General features: G+C 39.1%; 1 protein-coding gene across 2 annotated transcripts in view; it reads right to left on the bottom strand.

The window, feature by feature from the left end:
* Nucleotides 1–16,560, bottom strand: part of SEL1L3 (SEL1L family member 3) — a 28,169-nt gene that overhangs the window by 4,256 nt on the left and 7,353 nt on the right. For both annotated transcript variants that reach the window (XM_088539938.1, XM_088539939.1), the window contains exons 5-19: nucleotides 16,453–16,508; nucleotides 15,338–15,470; nucleotides 14,592–14,724; nucleotides 13,699–13,845; nucleotides 13,075–13,286; nucleotides 11,684–11,863; nucleotides 9,969–10,088; nucleotides 9,198–9,338; nucleotides 7,983–8,045; nucleotides 6,983–7,159; nucleotides 6,140–6,267; nucleotides 5,404–5,487; nucleotides 3,121–3,211; nucleotides 2,926–3,010; nucleotides 570–679 (exon numbers count right to left, since the gene is read on the bottom strand). In XM_088539938.1, coding sequence (XP_088396064.1) covers nucleotides 570–679; nucleotides 2,926–3,010; nucleotides 3,121–3,211; nucleotides 5,404–5,487; nucleotides 6,140–6,267; nucleotides 6,983–7,159; nucleotides 7,983–8,045; nucleotides 9,198–9,338; nucleotides 9,969–10,088; nucleotides 11,684–11,863; nucleotides 13,075–13,286; nucleotides 13,699–13,845; nucleotides 14,592–14,724; nucleotides 15,338–15,470; nucleotides 16,453–16,508 — 1,860 coding nt within the window. The remainder of the gene's footprint in view (nucleotides 1–569; nucleotides 680–2,925; nucleotides 3,011–3,120; nucleotides 3,212–5,403; nucleotides 5,488–6,139; nucleotides 6,268–6,982; nucleotides 7,160–7,982; nucleotides 8,046–9,197; nucleotides 9,339–9,968; nucleotides 10,089–11,683; nucleotides 11,864–13,074; nucleotides 13,287–13,698; nucleotides 13,846–14,591; nucleotides 14,725–15,337; nucleotides 15,471–16,452; nucleotides 16,509–16,560) is intronic.

The following is a 16,560-nucleotide window of genomic DNA, read 5'->3' as shown; positions in this document are numbered from 1 at the left end:
GTGGCAACACAGAGACATGGGCAGAGCAGAATAAAGCATGGGGGATGTTCCAGGAGATTGTAGCAGAACAGTGCATGTCTTCAGTAATGTGACCTGGTATATAGTTTCATTATTAAGCATTTTAAGATGAAGATTTTGTCGAAGTGAAGCAAATGTACTGAAAAAAAAATCACTATAGGATTCATTGTATATATGAAAGGAAACGAACCAGGCTTTTTGCTTATTTCCTAAAACAGTAGATAATAGTTCTGGAATAAAACTCAGGCAGTCTATTAACTTACACTACTGAAAATACAAAGGTCACAACAGAATCATCTGTGTGATAGCAGAGTGGCACTTAATTAGGCCATTTGGCTTTAGCTCTGAAAACAACCTAATTCTAGGTTATCTGTCTATTTATTGTAGGTTTATCTTCTATTAAATAGCACATACTGACTCATGAGGTATTTAGAAATGATTATAACTTTTTCTAGCAGGTGTGTTCAGCACACACATGTAGCCAAGCCAAGTCAGTTCCAGGCATTTCTGGACGCTGGTGTTTTATTAACCCGTCACAGCTGCAGCCCCACCTGTGAGTCTCCCTCCAGGGCAGCCTGCGCGTACATCCGCACCGAGAGCTCCAGGTCTTTGGACTGGTTCTGGTAACCGTAGTAGTAGAAATCTCCCATTTTCAAATAAGCTGTGGAAGAAAACAGCAAGAGACCATTTAAAGCATTTGCAGAGAAAGAATTCAACTATAAGTGATGGAGAATTTAATAATAACTCTATTTAAGACAGCATATTAAAAATAGAGATATTCCTTTCCTCTCATGGTCTCTGTGGCTACTTTCCATCAGACTACCTAATGAAAATGTTTATCCTGGCTCTTTCTCTTGGTTGCTCTTTAGTAGATGAATTTAGTGAAAAACTTTGCTGCATTTTCAAAAACTGAGACTTAGAGACGTCATACTGTATTTCTTCTTCACTTACTGAGTTCATTGAGGGAACTGTGGCCCTACCATTTAGGTTAACTCTACTATCTTATCACACTTAAATGTGCTATTTAGGCACTTGTTCTGGACTTATCAGTATGATAGCTGTACCCATCCCAAAAATGCAGAACACTTTGCTGAAGTTAATTTCATCAATTTCAAATCCAAACTATTTCAGGATGACTTTAGGAGAAGACTTCTGGTCTAAAAACAGAGTGATGGCTGTCGAATCTTTTATGAATACCTTTCTCTGATACTGCACAGTAAAGAAATGCTCCGCCAGACAGGAGCAAGCACGTCACTGCACTGAACGATGCTGGAGAGTTCATAAAACGCCCTGGGCTTTCCCTCACCTTTCCCTTTGAGGTCTGAAATAACCTCACAGCCTGGCGTTGTGTGCTGACAACGTCAGCTCCCTACAGATCCCTGGTTTGTGCCGAGCGCGTCGCTGCGCCCGCCCGCTGCCCGTGGCTGCTCCCGCGGGCCTCACGGCGCGGCCGGCACCGAGGCGGGCGCCCCAGCGCGGCAGGGAACCGCGGAGGAGAGGGCTCCCCTCGGCGTGTCACCTCAGCCACTTGGCCCCAGGACGCAGGGCCTGGATGTCACTGTGTGCTGTGGTGACGGTGGAGGCTGGGAGCCTCTGCTGAAAGGGTTTGGCAGTGCCAAGCCCACACAGGGCTCTTGATCCTCCTCCGCTACTGCAGGCAGGTGCCTGAGACACAACTCACCACGTGCAACTTATGTGAAGGGGAGATAAAGAAATCCAATCCTTCTGCTGCTGAGGCCAAGGAGTCTTCTGTCTGTGGAACCACAGCTTTATCCCACCGAGCCTCAACTCGGACGCTTCTCTCATGCCACGTTGCACCAGTGGCTCTGCAGGAGTCTGGCCAAACTGCACCTTGCAAAGCAGGCTGTGAACTCTGCACAAGAGCTAGCAGTTCCCATGGCTCTAGGCTCTATCAGTGCGTTTTTATATTTCAGGGCTGCTGTGCATTTCAATACATAGCTTGAATAATTTTTACACTGCACTTGTTCCCAGGCTTACTGCAAAGCATTTAAACTTCCTCGTGAGACAATCAGGTCGAAGCTTTCAAATACTGAGTAGCTCTTTAAAAAGCACCAAAATGACTTAGTCGCTCAGTGAAGTCACAGAGGTATTGAAATTTAGGGCCAGAGAAAAGGTAACTAATATTTGAATAAACCTTCCATTCTAGAAAGGCATGTATTTTGTTTCAGAGAGACAAGGAATCCTTAAATTCCTTCAGGTAATCTGTGTCAATGTTAGTAAACTCTGAACCCTAGCAGAAAAAAAAACTCACAATAAATTAGATAACGAATCCTTTAGCCCTCATTAGTTTCTCATGACTCAATTGTCATGTGGAAGTATATTGGCTTTTGGATTTTCTCTTTGATAAACTAAGCAGCACGAACTCCTAAAGTCTACCACTCTTTTTCTTTTAACCTTTCAATCAATTGCTTAGGCTCCTAAATGTCTAGCCCTCTCTCAGACCTCCACTTTTTAAAAATGTTTTATCTATTTTATCCCATAAAAGGGAAACTCTCCAAAAAACCTGCTCTGAAACACATTCCCTAATATATTTTTTCTGTTATTCCAATCAGAACACTCTAAACAGGAAGCCCACGAAAAGCAGGAATTTCTCACTTAAAGATGACACACAAAATACTGCAGCATTTTTGTAGAAGCTCAGTCACTGTGCCTTATTATTGCAGAAAGAAGAATGGGCAAAAAGAAAAGGACAGATTAGCTTTTAACACATGGTCCCATTTGAGGATAGAGAAGGCAGAAAATGCTAGACTCCATGTCTGGTCTTCACTCCTCCTTTAACTTGTTCCATCATACGAAAGTAGAACACTCATACAAATAATACAGACTGAAAAATTAGAACTGCACTCCTTTAGAGAACTGAAATCTGAAAGAGATTCTTATACATACCAAATGAGGGCGCATTGATTTGAGAAACGGAGAAGTTATAGTATCTCCAAACACAATCTGTCGCGAGGTATTTCTTTGCTAGATCCTGGAAGGAAAATACATTAATCCATTTACATCAGAGAAAAGATATTAGGATCACATTATCATTAAAGGCCATTTCCTTCAGGACGATATGTTGTGAACATGTTTACTTACTGGTCTTTCTTCACAGATGTGTGCTAAATTTGACTGTGACACTTCAATTCCAGTTTCAGCTGCTAAAATGTAATGCAGCAGAGCTTCATGCCTAGTATTAGACAGAATAAATAAGCAGAAAAAAAGCACAAACATTCTAGTTATAGTTAAATAGTACTAAATAAATGGATACAATCACTTAGCAAAATTTGGGTAAGTTTTAATTATGGTTTTAATTAAAAGCAAGAGGTTGGCAAAGTCTTGCAACAGCTACATCTGCTGGCAACGCTTGGTGTAACGAACCATGTGGGAGCTCAAGAAACTTCAGTTTTCTCTCTGGTACTAATGCCAATGCAGCTCCAGGAGTGTCTGCTCTTTCAGTGTGCAAGGCTGATGATAAAACTGGATTGACTGAAGCCCAATCATCTGTGTAAATGTTTCAGATACAACTTACTTTAAAAAAATCCCCCACTTAAACTCTGTAATTCATACTGCTGTGTTAGTATCTGTGTTTGTATCTATCTGTTAGGAATCTGAGTAGTTCTTTGGTATGTTTTATCCTTTTATTTATAAGATTTGCCTTGCATGTTTAGATTATAAGGTCTGTGGAACAAGAAATGCCCACGCAAGTGAACAAGCCCTAGAACAGTCTCAGGCACTCTATGGACTCTAGGCACTATTGCAAGTAATAAAAGCTAATTTATGTTAATAATCCAAGTAATAAAAGCTATTTTTTCATTTGCTGCATAATATTTCAGTGCTGCAGTACAGCGGTACAGCAACGCCTCTGATTCCAGAGTGTGGTTTCTCTTCCATGTTCTCTGTCCCTGACCTACTCAATATTATGAAGATTAAGTAATCAAAAACTAAAAAACAGACTTCTTTTTTAAAACGGTGTGTTTGATTTTCAAAGTCTGAGGTATGTGTAGTTTTTCCTGTCAGAGCTTCTAACAGTCAAGCTTTAAAGCTTTCCAAGCACAACATAAAGCTAAATCCCATGCCAGGCTTTGGGGTTTGTTGGTTTGCTTAACTCGAAACAAGTTATGGTCACCTATACATTTGATGTCAAAAACGGTGATTTAAGCCAAGAACCTTGAAATAAAATTGATGAAAGTATTTGCCCCTTATAGAATAAGCAGACTTAATCTGCTTCCCAACTGCCTCTGCAAGATTGCATTTTTTCCTTGTATTTATCTTGCAAAAATATCTGGGATAATGGAGATCTGAAGCATAGGACTAATTCGTGATACCTAAGATGAGATGTTAGTTCTAACCTAAAAAGAAATCCCTCCTAGGAATGCATTATACCAAACTGATCCTCTGAGCTCCTCGCAGTGAGTTATTTTAACTGCACTATTAACTGACTGCTAGCAGGGGCAGGCTGAGACTTTATGGACCACTGTCTTCATCAAATACAGCAGCTTCTGCGCTCTGATGCCAGACAAACATGGAGCATCAGTTTAAATCCTCGTTGCTTGCTGAATATTGTGCCTTGTTAAGATTTAGGGAACAGAGAATATTAACTATTTAGGAAAAAAAAAAGAAAATAATCTAACAGCCAGAATTTTCATGACATGAGAAAACTTTTGCTGTCCATGTCAGTTTGGATTATTGGGCAGTACAGTGAATGCACTTGTGAAATATCTTGTCTATTTCCTGAAACTATGGCTGACTTTAGGGTCAGCAATACTGAGTGTGACAAGGTATGTCTTATCATAGAATCACAGAATCCTTAAGGTTGGAACCTCTAGACATCAACCAGTCCGACCTCCTGCACACACAGGGTCACCTTGAGCACAGGGCTATCTCAGTAGTATGTGTATTCCTCGCAATGTATTGCTACTTCTAGCTGCCCTGAGTCTTCTATCTCCTAGAATTTGTTTTTTTTTTTAAAAAAGTGAAGAATTTTTTAAAAAAAGGAGACTATTTCTTATCAAGTCAAGAATGGCCCCAGTGCAAAGGCATTACTTTGCTTTCGTCATTTTGCCATTGGGTTGATGCAGCACGAAGTTTTCAAGAACGTGCTTTCAGAAACTCTCCCAAGTTTCAGAATGCTGTAGGCCTTGGCAGCTATACTGGTCAACATACCACTCTATAAACTCTTTTCCTCTTGATTCTGTCAGACTTATTGAACTATGCCTTTGATCAATTCTTATTTCCCTTTATGTCAATGGCTGTTTTGCTCGATTTCAGGGTGCTACAATTTGTATTTTTTGAGGTGATGGCCTAACATGAATTTTTTTATTGTGGTGGTATATAAATAAAAAATAGAAAATGAACTTGAAGAGAACAGAACAAACATACCATGAAAGTTCCAGATAAGCATTCAGAGCTTTTCTGATGACATGACCTAAGTAGCCATTCTTCTCTGCAACGTGTTTTGCCCAGCTATAGAAAGAAGAAATAGTAAGAAATGAGCACCTAAGCCCCAGTAATATTATCCCCATTCACAGCGTCTCAAATGACAGGAAAGGATTTCATATTGTTCAGCTCGACTTCTCCCATAAGACAAACTATGGGATTGCATAGCAGCTGCTGCATCAAGCTTTTAACTGCTGACTGAATGAGAACATATTTGTTCATCCATCTCCACAAGTGTAGACATTTTTGGTAAAATTACTTTGAAGATAACAAAGTGTTGTAACCACTCATCGTCCTTTTCGTTGATGGAAAATATCAGTTCTACCACATCAGCAGCTTGTTATCTCTTGATGAGCAAAAATGCCTTACTTTGTTAGACAGTACCTGAACATTTTTTTTTCTGGAACAACTCAGAGCCTGCGTACCGGCAAATACAGAGGTTTACTAAAAGTACTTAGCATCTCTGGAAATCTGCTGGATATTTAGACAATACACATATTCATGTGGATAAAACTTAACTGAAGGGGATTTTCTTCTCAGGGAGCAAAGCACCATGCAGTAAAAGATAAGTAATTATAAGATAAATAAAATATTATGTAATTAAAAGTCACAAAAAAAAAAAATCAAAGTAACCCAACCAGAAAAGTATTCTCTATTAACAAATGGTTTAATTCCTCACATTACAGCTTTTTCTGGATCTCTTGGGAAGTCTTCCATATTTCCTGTGATGTAGTACTGAGAGCATCGTAAAGTCCCTTCTATATGTCCCCCTTGGGCAGCTTTATAGAAATACTGCGCAGCTACTGTCTGTGAAGAAACAGGTCACAATTAGCAACGCTGCATTATTAAATTTACCAAAGTAAATCTTTCCTCTTAGGGAAAATATCCTTTTTTTTTTCACTGACACACTCAAAATTAAACAAACAGGCTGCTTGACAAAAGGAAAAAATAAAATCTTGGTAGACTGCAATCTTTTATTAAAGAATTAAATTTTACAAACCTAGCTTGAAGAAATTTCACACTGTCTCGAGGTTCACACAAGCTTTATCAGTGTAGCATAACTGTCTTTTTAACTGTCTAATGACTTTCTAACTGTTCAGGGACAAGTTTCTGCTGTTTTTATTTATTGTGGGAAGTGTTCTTTCCTCATCAAGTACCAGAGAATCCACTGGGACTTCTGCTGACCTGAGCAGCAGTTTGAGTCACACTGGCAAAATTAAAGTCATTAAGAAGGTTTTAAATCCAAGACCAAGGCCCTGGTTGGTGTTAATGGAAGCAGGAAAATAGAGGTAGCTCCTGTAGCTACAATCTGCACCTGCTTTGTTCCTCAATTAAAGAACACAAAGTTATGCAGGATTGAGAGATCTGAGTAACATCTCTCAAAGCAATTTCCAGTATCTCTGTGATAAAAGTATCAAAATTTGATACAGAGTGAACACAGTAGCCTCAAAAATGAAGTCAAAATTTGTAAATTTGGCCCTGCCGTACAAAAAAGAAATGTACTGTTAAAATATTTACTCACTTGATTTCTACCAGGCTTTCCCGGAAAAATCCCATCTAAATAAAGGACACCGAGGTTGTACGATGCATCCGGATTTCCCAATTCTTCAGCCATTAACCAGTGTTTAGCTGCATTTCTGTAGTCTCTTTTAAAATTGTGGTAGTACCAGCCCAATCCGTTCACTGCCTGGGGCAAGCCCTTGAGGAAAGAGAAGAGCAGGCTGGGGTCACACACGTGGTGCTGCTATGGGTCGCCCTGAGGTTCCACCCTGCTGTTGGACTGTGGGTTTTGGCTTCTCCAGGCAAAATTCCACTCATCTGGGATTTGGCATACAAAAGCCTGCTGACTTCTTTGTTTTCCTTCCTTCAGGCCTCATGCTGAGAGCAAACACCCTCCAGGCTACGGACAGCGAAGAGATTCCCTCAGAGTCTGTCAGGCTGTTCCTTAGGGAATGGTTCCACCCTGAAATGCATCTCTAGCATCTTTAGACTCTTGTCCCTGTCTGTATTCAGATTTCTATTGGGTTATTAGCAAAGCCCTGTGGACATTGTCAGTATTTTAATTAGCTCTGGGTTGAGAGCTGGAGGTCTAGGTATCTAGATTATCTGAGGCCTAGGTATGGTTATGGTATTATACAAGGCAAGCTCTGGCTTGGCTTATTAAACTGTACTTAATTATTAAATGGAGTGAGCCTCCTTTCCTCTGTTATGCCCCTCAGTGTTATCCCCAATCCTGGAAAAAAAAGTAAAAGGTTCTGTGGTCATCTGTGTCTTCCCCTTGAAGTACAGAGGGTAAGGGGAGAGACAGAGTGCAGTCTTCTGCTGATCACCAGCATGCACCTGGATGAGTCAGCTGTAAGAAGGCATAATTCTAGGTGGAGTGACCTATCAGTCCCAGTGAAGACAGGGGACTTCACTGTTGGCACACAACTATGATACTATGTATTTTATATGTATCAGGGTGCATTATAACTGGCAAAAGCTAAAGAATGATTATGATCAAATATTTATTTATATTTTACCTTGGCTGCTGCTTTCTTCATCAATTCTAAAGCAAGTTTTATGTTCTTTTTCACACCTTGACCCTAGGAAATGGATAGGTGAAACAACCACAGTTTATAAATACAGAATACAAGCTGATATAAAGTCACATATAATCACTCAAAACGCATCTTTACACTGAGCCAAATATTTACTAGGATTTACTCAGCTCTAAAGAGTTACAGTAAAAAAGTGGCTTTGTACCAATCACTCCTTCACGGCTTTACACAAGCTCAATGATCATTTATCATTTAGCTTCATTTTCTGAAAAAGCAATTTCACTGACACATACAATTTTTATGGGTAAATAACATGATATTTCTTTAAGTTTCCGTAGTTAAGGAAGAATGACTAGTACCAACAGCTTTACAGACTGTTCACGAGTTGTCAGTGGATAAGAGCTCTCAGCTTTCCTGAAAAAGCTGTTGAGGTGTCTCTAGAGGACATACATAGATGTAATGCTGATGACATTCAGATAAAAAGGTTGCAGACACAAATCAGACAGACCAGGGAGAATCACCTCACTGCCAGGGATGCTCAAAAATAAAAGAAGCAAAACTTGAGCAAGTGTTTTGTATAGAAGAGCCCTCCACTGGTAAAGCAATAAGGTGAACATTTAACAAGGCTTTACTGACATCTTTACTCTGTAGCCTTATGGGCCACACTGCTTAGCTGATACACTTTGCAAGGTTAACCTGTGAAATCTGTTGCTAGTTCAGAAGGCTCAGCTGCACGGGGAGACTGTTAATTCCCACTCAAACAAAATGTGTGCTTAGATATCTAAGAAAGGACATTCTGAGAAAATTTAACTTCCACCTGCATCTCTACACCTACACCTATGCCTACTTGCAGGTTAGATCTTTGGGGCTGCCAAGCAACTAGGAAAAAATTGGGTCCAGGATTTCCATTGGATTTTGATCCTGAATCTGTCTAAGAATAAAATGACTTAATTGTTTTAAACTTACTCTTATTTTTTAATTTTTTTCTTGCGTATCTGGACAAAATTAATATTAGATTCATAATTATTGAGCGATTTTCAGAGCTAATTTAAAAGCATTTTGCATGTTCTCACAATGTGTCACTGCAGATAAATTAAGAATGTTCATATATGCAAAACATTTACAATTTATCTGCAACGACACATTTTTTACTCAAGGGAATGATATTTTGAAGTGAAAACATGAAACATGACTTACCTTAAATAACACAATGGCATAATCATATATTAAGACTGGATCTTCTGTTTCTATTGCACCCTTTTCATACCATTCTATTGCTGCTTCAGGATTTTTTGCGACACCCTGTTGGCCCCAAAACAGCATCTGAGCCAATCGTTGCTAAAAGAAAACAGGGTGAATACCCGTGTGAGATATATCAGCATTGAGCCTGGAACCCAAGGAGCAAATTTTTGCAGGCTTAAGTGGATTTTAGATATGTGAAGAAAGTTTCATTTTCTAGACACTTTTAAAAGCATGGGCTATCAATAAACTTCAGAGAGGGTTTCCAGTGGTGAAATGACTGGTGTACTGACAAAACGGTGTATTCACAATAGGCCTACGGCAGGCTTGGCTTTTGCAGGTGTTAATACTATGAAAGTCTGCCTTCATTTAAGTGCAGAAGAAAATGGTAAAGGCACCAGCAAATGCAAGCTAATGCCTCAGTATTACAACATATGATGCCAGTCTGAGACCAGCAGAAGCAACTGCACAGTGACAAACACACATCAGAGGTCAGAGAGGGTGGCTGCAATACTGAGTCTTGATCACTCTTTCCTTTTTGCCTTGCATCATTCTTATGGCTGTTTTCACGGTCACTGGACACTGTGAGGCAGAAACACGGGAACTAAGCTCACAGACAACATCTAATTCTGAGCAGGATAAGGGCAAGCAGGTCTGCCCCAGTGCTCTGCAGATGTACATACACAGTGTGCATGTGAAAAGAAGAAGGGGAAGTGTCTAGCTTTGTACCTGTGCAGCTGCATTTCCTCTTGTTGCTTCATGTTTTAACCACATAAAGACATCACCATTTTCTTTTGTCTGAGCTTTCAGCAGTTCATCATCCATCAGCCTCACAGTTTCAACAAATGCCTAAGAAGGAGGTGAACAGAAGGACACAATGAATTCATACACCTGCCAACCAATGAAAATGTTGCCTTACCCTTAAAACACTTGTGCTCTAGTCTTGGTTTTAAAATTCTCACTGTCCCTTTGATGCCCAGGGCACTACACCCAGTGTAAAACCTTTTGCTGTGTTTTCAGGCAGATCATTCACATTGTCCCCTTCTATCTCTCAAGAGCTTGTGCAGCAGCCTGGCATACAGACGAGTCTTCCTAAACAAGGCTCCCATTCCTGTCACTCTGCCTTCTCACAGCGACTCCCAGGATAACCAGCCAAACTGCTCCTAGGAATGAGAATTATGGCAGCAAAGGAATCTGACTTATTTAGGACTCTTTCTCTCAAGCACCACAAGGCATTATTTTTTCCTGAGATGTACAATTTGCTTTAGAAAAAGAAGATAAAGAAGGGAGAAAATAAAAAGGAGGAATGATATGGAGACACATAAGACACATAAAGGCAAGATGCTCATTTTCATCACCAGGATTTGGAGGAGCTCATTAAAAAAAAAAAAAAAAAAAGTGACTTCAGGCTTCAGACATCATAGACACCCCAAAAACGGGCAGTTGGAGTCACACTTTGAAAGAGGAAAGGAGTTGTACTTATGAGAGAGGAAAAAATATCAGAGAAGAAGGAGAGAAGGATAACTAACTGTACATACAGTCTTTGCAAATTTCTCAAGAGAAAACAGCTTTGAGAACTGAACCCACGGAATATTTGGAGACTCACAGTTTACAAAATTCCTGTAGCCAACAGAGACTGCAAAAGCACCACAATCCCTCAAGCAACAGGAAAGCATCGAGAACCTAACGCAGCCAGCTTTTCAGGATGTACAGAGGGAAAAATCATGGCGAAAAGCCAGTTCCTAACATGACTCTGCTACAGCCCTGTAACTGAGGTGAGGAAGGCTCAGGATCAACACTGCTGTAAGACACAGCATTCTAATCTAGGTGACTCTATGTCAGTTTTCAGTTAAAATCCTTTTTTTTTTTTTTCTACTACAATAATCAATAATAATTCTTCCCAATAGACCTGCATTCTAGTACTGGCCTACATTGTTAAGTATTTTTAAGGACAAGGCCATGTTGTCTCATATTCAGCAGCTAGTTCTGAAAAGATTTTGCTGTCAACTTTATCTCCTTAAATAGATATTAAACAGCCAAATCTTCTATATTTGATTATAGAAAAAACTTGTATAGGGAGAGGACAACCCACCTTTCACTCAAACTTCATGAAGTTTTGTTATTGAAACAGTAAACTGGACAAAAATCATGTCCATTTAAATTAATTAAAAAGAAAGTAGGCAAGGAATTAGGGTTCAAAAACAAGACTTAGATTTTACTGAAAGATAGGCATGTGGGGGAGATTTAAGCCTAGCTTTGATGTGGATTGCCCCTTCCAATAAAGTGAATTAATGATACTTGCACATAATTTGGGGGATTTTGTAAGGATGAGTTAATGTGTGTAAATCACCATGAAGAAGGAAATGTTCCATCTACATGATTAATATTAGCATATGAAAAGTCATTTGCACAGAGAAATTCAGGTACACTTTAAACTCTTTTACCTGTTCCCCCGTTATTGTGTGTTGATCCAAGGATGTCTTTATCGCAATGTTACTGTAATAAGCATACGAGAGCTCCAGGTCAAGGGGATAGTTATTAATGCCTTGGTAATGTTTGTAGCCAAGATTCATCACTGAAAGCCTCTCATCCCCCTGAGCACCAACCAAACTATAGAGCAGTCCCTAGGAAGAAGCAGCAGACATAAAAAACAGTGAATTCTTTCAACAAGTTTACCATTATGGCAGGAATTTAAAGGCTGTATACAAAGATAAGAGTGCTCCTATTAACACGTGCTGTACTAGCTATAACATGTAAACACAGAAGCAGAATTCCTCATAGCCCTCAAGCCTGCTATACATACAGAAAGCTTTGTAAGAAAAACTAAACTCTCTAATTACTTAATTACTTTTCAGGTATTGCCCTTACGCTGCCACCAAGCATGCAGCAAGTTTTCATGCCTCTGTATCACTGCGTTATGTGCATACTCTTTGATACAAGCACACCTGCTCATAGAGTCACCCTCTTCCAGGGACAAAGGCATTTCCCCTTTCTTTGACACTGCAGGTCAACACATACAAATATTTCTGTTCTTTGCAATCTACCTGAAAATTCTAAAGTTCACATGCTGTGTAGCTCTTCATCTGAACCAGGGTCAATTTTCTCCTAAAACATTTTTTCCAAAAACACGAAGGTGCTTCCTGTCCTATCTGAGACAGCTACGAGCAATCCAGGTGGCTTCAGAAGTCACCGTACTTAGTAACATAATTAATCTTTTTAAAAGCAGAGATTTAAGGACTCAGTAAGATTTTGGACTGCAATGGACTGGCAGCACTCACAAGGCCAGTTGTCAGGTCTATGCAGTAACTCCCTAAGCACTCTTATTTGGGCAATTCTAAGTAATTGACCATGTTCTCAGTGACACATTTTTGCACAATATGCCATGGGACTTCTTTCACAGCAGTATCATGCAACCTGTTCACTTTAGGAGAATCTCCTTAAGAGAGACCCATCTGTGAGTAACTTTGGGTGACTCAAGGGCCACTCCCTCATTCTGTCTTCTCGGGGACTGGGAAAAGCCATATGTTCCATGCTGTTCACTTCACCACCTTCTCTGGATCTCACTAATCCATTTGTTTGCTTGTTCTGGATCAACAGGAGAAAGACTCCTGCCATAAACACTTCAGTATCATTGGGCAATTTAGAAGCAGCCATACTGGGAAGTTCCTTCAGCTGCAGCCTGAAAAGGGATCTGATGATCAGATGAGGCAAGAAAAGCCATTTCCGCTTTTTAATTTTTTTTCATTTTAGTGAGTTTAAATTCACCCCTTTTTATAAACTGCCTTTAAGAAATAATTAATTCCAGAGACATAACCAAATGTATCAAGTATACTACCTTTGTACGATCCACAGGCACACCTAGCCCTGTTTCAAATATAACTGCAAGGAAATAGGAAGCTTTGTGGTATCCACAGCAACTGGAATCCAGCAAGAGAGGGATAAAGGAGCCCGCATTGCTTAAGCCATCCGCGCTGGATAGACGCTTTGCGGCCTTCTCAAATATCCGCCAGCCAACTTCTAGAACCGCATCATTTTCATCTTCTAATACTAGAAATGCAACATAGGATGCACAGTTATTGCAAGCGTTTAAATCAGGAATTTATCTCCCCTGCTTAATTCAACTTTACCAAGTCAGATTTTGCTATTCTTTCTCAAGCCGAACAGCATTTTCAATGCAGGCTGCTGAAATTCCAAGATGCAAGGAATTACTGAATAGGAACAGTGAATCAAATCAGGAGGGCTATCTCGAAGTAACTAACCACTACAAGCATAATTATATCTCTATTTATGCCTTCTACTTCTAAAGTCATCCCCATTTACAATGCAACATGTAAGCTACATGACACTTCTTTGCTAAATTAAATGATATGAAAAGTCTGCAAACCAAAGTCAAAGCATGCCAACACATATGACATGTATTGTGAAGTTATTTCAGAACAGTAAGATAAAATATGATTACCATCTTGTGAGCTGAAATCCATTTCTTGCAAGAGTTTGAACAAACTGTGGTATTTTTCCCTGAGTTCTTTTCCCCACATGAAGGCCTCACATTTGGACTTCTCTCCATATTTGTGAATTAGCTCGGAATAATAGTTTTCGTAGACACCTAGAGAAAAATGAAGTATTTAAGACCTGAAAACTGGCATGATTGGTCTTTAAAACAAACTTCTAGTAGAAAAAAAAAATGTTTTTAGGATTTTTTTTTTAAATTCATGGTCAAAACAGCTTAGGCATATCTTTCACAGAATGCAGTGTAAAAACTGATATAGCTAGCACAGGTCGCATAGAAGAACATTCTATTCCATAATCTTCCCACAGTGAAAGTAATCAAAATCTAATTGGAAACAAACTCATGTTCAGCACGCACTTAAATTCCTTCATTAAATAAAGCATTTGCTTCAGTATAAACTTGTCAATTACTTTCCATCAGACAACTGTAGAAGAGAGACTCTAGCAAACTATGTACAGTTGTGGGGAAGGACTTAAAATATATATGCTTTTTGGTCATTTGGGAATTAGGCAGAGGAAAGTAAATGTAGCAGATTTATATTTAAGCTTGAAAATATTTTTTTCCCTTTATGTGCCTGTCCTTCTACAGGAGGTATACCAAGAACATGATTTAAATTTATATTTTATGGCACAAAAGTTTTTGCAGGAACAGAAAAACACTGCTGGCCAACAGTAGTGAGATTAAGCCCCTTAAAACTACTTTTCTTTTAAATTTTATTTTTATGTGTATAGTCAGATTTAGGTTTACTTTTGATAATCACTATCCAGCCTCTGGTAGAAGAAAAGGAAAAAGGCCTGCAAAGACGACAGTTTAAAACACACATCTCACAGATAGATACTTACAGCCCTTTTGGACAGCTTGCCCTTGACTCACAATGTCTCTGTACTCAGACACTATTTCCTGAACATCCATACATCTCTCATAGTAGAGCTCAATTTGTTCCGTTGCTTCTTTGTCATAAAGAGGGTTCAAAATCTAGACAAACACAATACCAGATAAACGACAAGTACTCTGTTGTTGTTGTTCCTGACAAACTTGCTATTTCTCAGGAAAGAGATTGCTCACAACAAAGATGTATTTTGTTCATGTGCCAGATAATCTGACGCTGATCACAACAAACCATGGCCTTAGAGAGCCAGCATAGCCCAAGATACAGCAGATGAATTTCCAAACTCAGTCAAGCCTATGGGGCTTTTGCTACTGGTTTCAATAAAACCACAAATTAAACTTCAATACTGCATCAGCAAAGACTCTGAGAAACTGAACATTACTGAAATGTAAGTCCTTATTTACATGCAGATTCAGGAACACTGCTTTCACATCCACTTCGAGAAGTCTTGTCTTTCAGCATTTAAGGCAGTACCTAACTTTCCTAGATTTCAGCGGAAAATGCTCATACATGGCTTGTACATTCCCAAGTTCTATTATGCTTGATACCAAGTTTATTACTTGCTAAGAGCTTCAGTAAACAAGAAGCTCCTGTGTCTGCATTGAATACTCTTAAGAGCCCAGTGAAATTTCCCTGAGTAAAAGAAAACCAGAGCTGGCTGGTAACACTTAAGCACTGTCAAATACTGCTTTTGTTTACCTGTTCTGTTTCCAGCACGTTCAGACGATAGTATTTCACAGGACCAAAGAATGCTTCAATACCATTTGCATATCCACTGCCTCCAAGAACAAAATATCCAGCAGTGTCATCATAATAGAAATCTTCCCTAAAACTTAACATAAGAGAGAAACAAATGAGCTGTCAGGAGGTACTATGATACAAAAATAAATTTATATTTCATAGCTTTCATCATTGACAATCTTAAGTCCACTGCCAGCATCTTTTTTTTTTTCCCCCACCTGTTCACTCTCCCAGTCCTCCTGCAATCTAATACGGGAAGGTCTGGAGTAGATTTAAGAAATGCCTTATTACAAACATTAAAACATCAGGGTGTTTTCTTTTGCTGACACTGCAGGTGAAGTTTTAAGCTTCATTAAACAACCTCAAAGATTTCAATTTCCCCTCCTTCTGCATTTCTCTCTAAAAACAGCATGAAAGTTCTAGCTGAATATTTAGTTTCTAGTCTGTAAACCACAATGGGGAAGAGAAAGAACAACACTGAAATCTGCCACGCAATTTATGAAAAGCTTTTTCTAATTATTTATACAAGAGACAATCTTAAGTTAAAGAGAATTATATAGGATCTGCTTTTTATTTATTTATTTATTGGCATATGATTCATTTGCTTAGAATGAAAGTTAGAGCAAGAATAACAAAATGAAAACCTCTTGACAAGAGAGGTATGAGGATTATACCAGCAAAAATCAAAGGAGATTTTGCAATCTACCTTACCAAAGCTGGTAATTTCAGTGGTAAAATGATGCTCCTTCATGATAGCAAAACTTCCCTTGACTTTGGTGCAGCCAGGATTTCATTCAAAGACTGATCCCAATGCTCCTGACCACAGTGTTAGTGGGGAATTGGGTCAGACTCTGGTACTGGATTGTGCAATACCGAATAACTCATATTATTAACGGAAATGTTCAGATCTAGCTCAAAATAAACACAGAAATGTGTGCAGGAGCAGAAAGACAGCACTGACATTTTCACAGCCATTTATAATCTCAGGTAAAAACGTGTATCCTCCCCATCACAATCTTCACATCTGAACACACACACACATAACACTTGGCAAAGGGAAAAATTCTGCTTACATGAAAGACTGATGATGATGTCTCTTCAAATTCTTCCCAACACTGCTTACTTCTATCTAAAAGAATAAAATAATAATTATAGTAGATTAAATATTACAAATAAGGTTG

The sequence above is a fragment of the Tinamus guttatus genome, unplaced genomic scaffold, assembly GCF_059628265.1.
Source record: "Tinamus guttatus ecotype Peru unplaced genomic scaffold, ASM5962826v1 Tinamus_guttatus_pri_ptg000052l, whole genome shotgun sequence".
NCBI lineage: Eukaryota > Metazoa > Chordata > Aves > Tinamiformes > Tinamidae > Tinamus > Tinamus guttatus.
The sequence above is the reverse complement of the archived record's forward strand: the minus strand, read 5'-3'. Positions and strand labels throughout refer to the sequence as shown.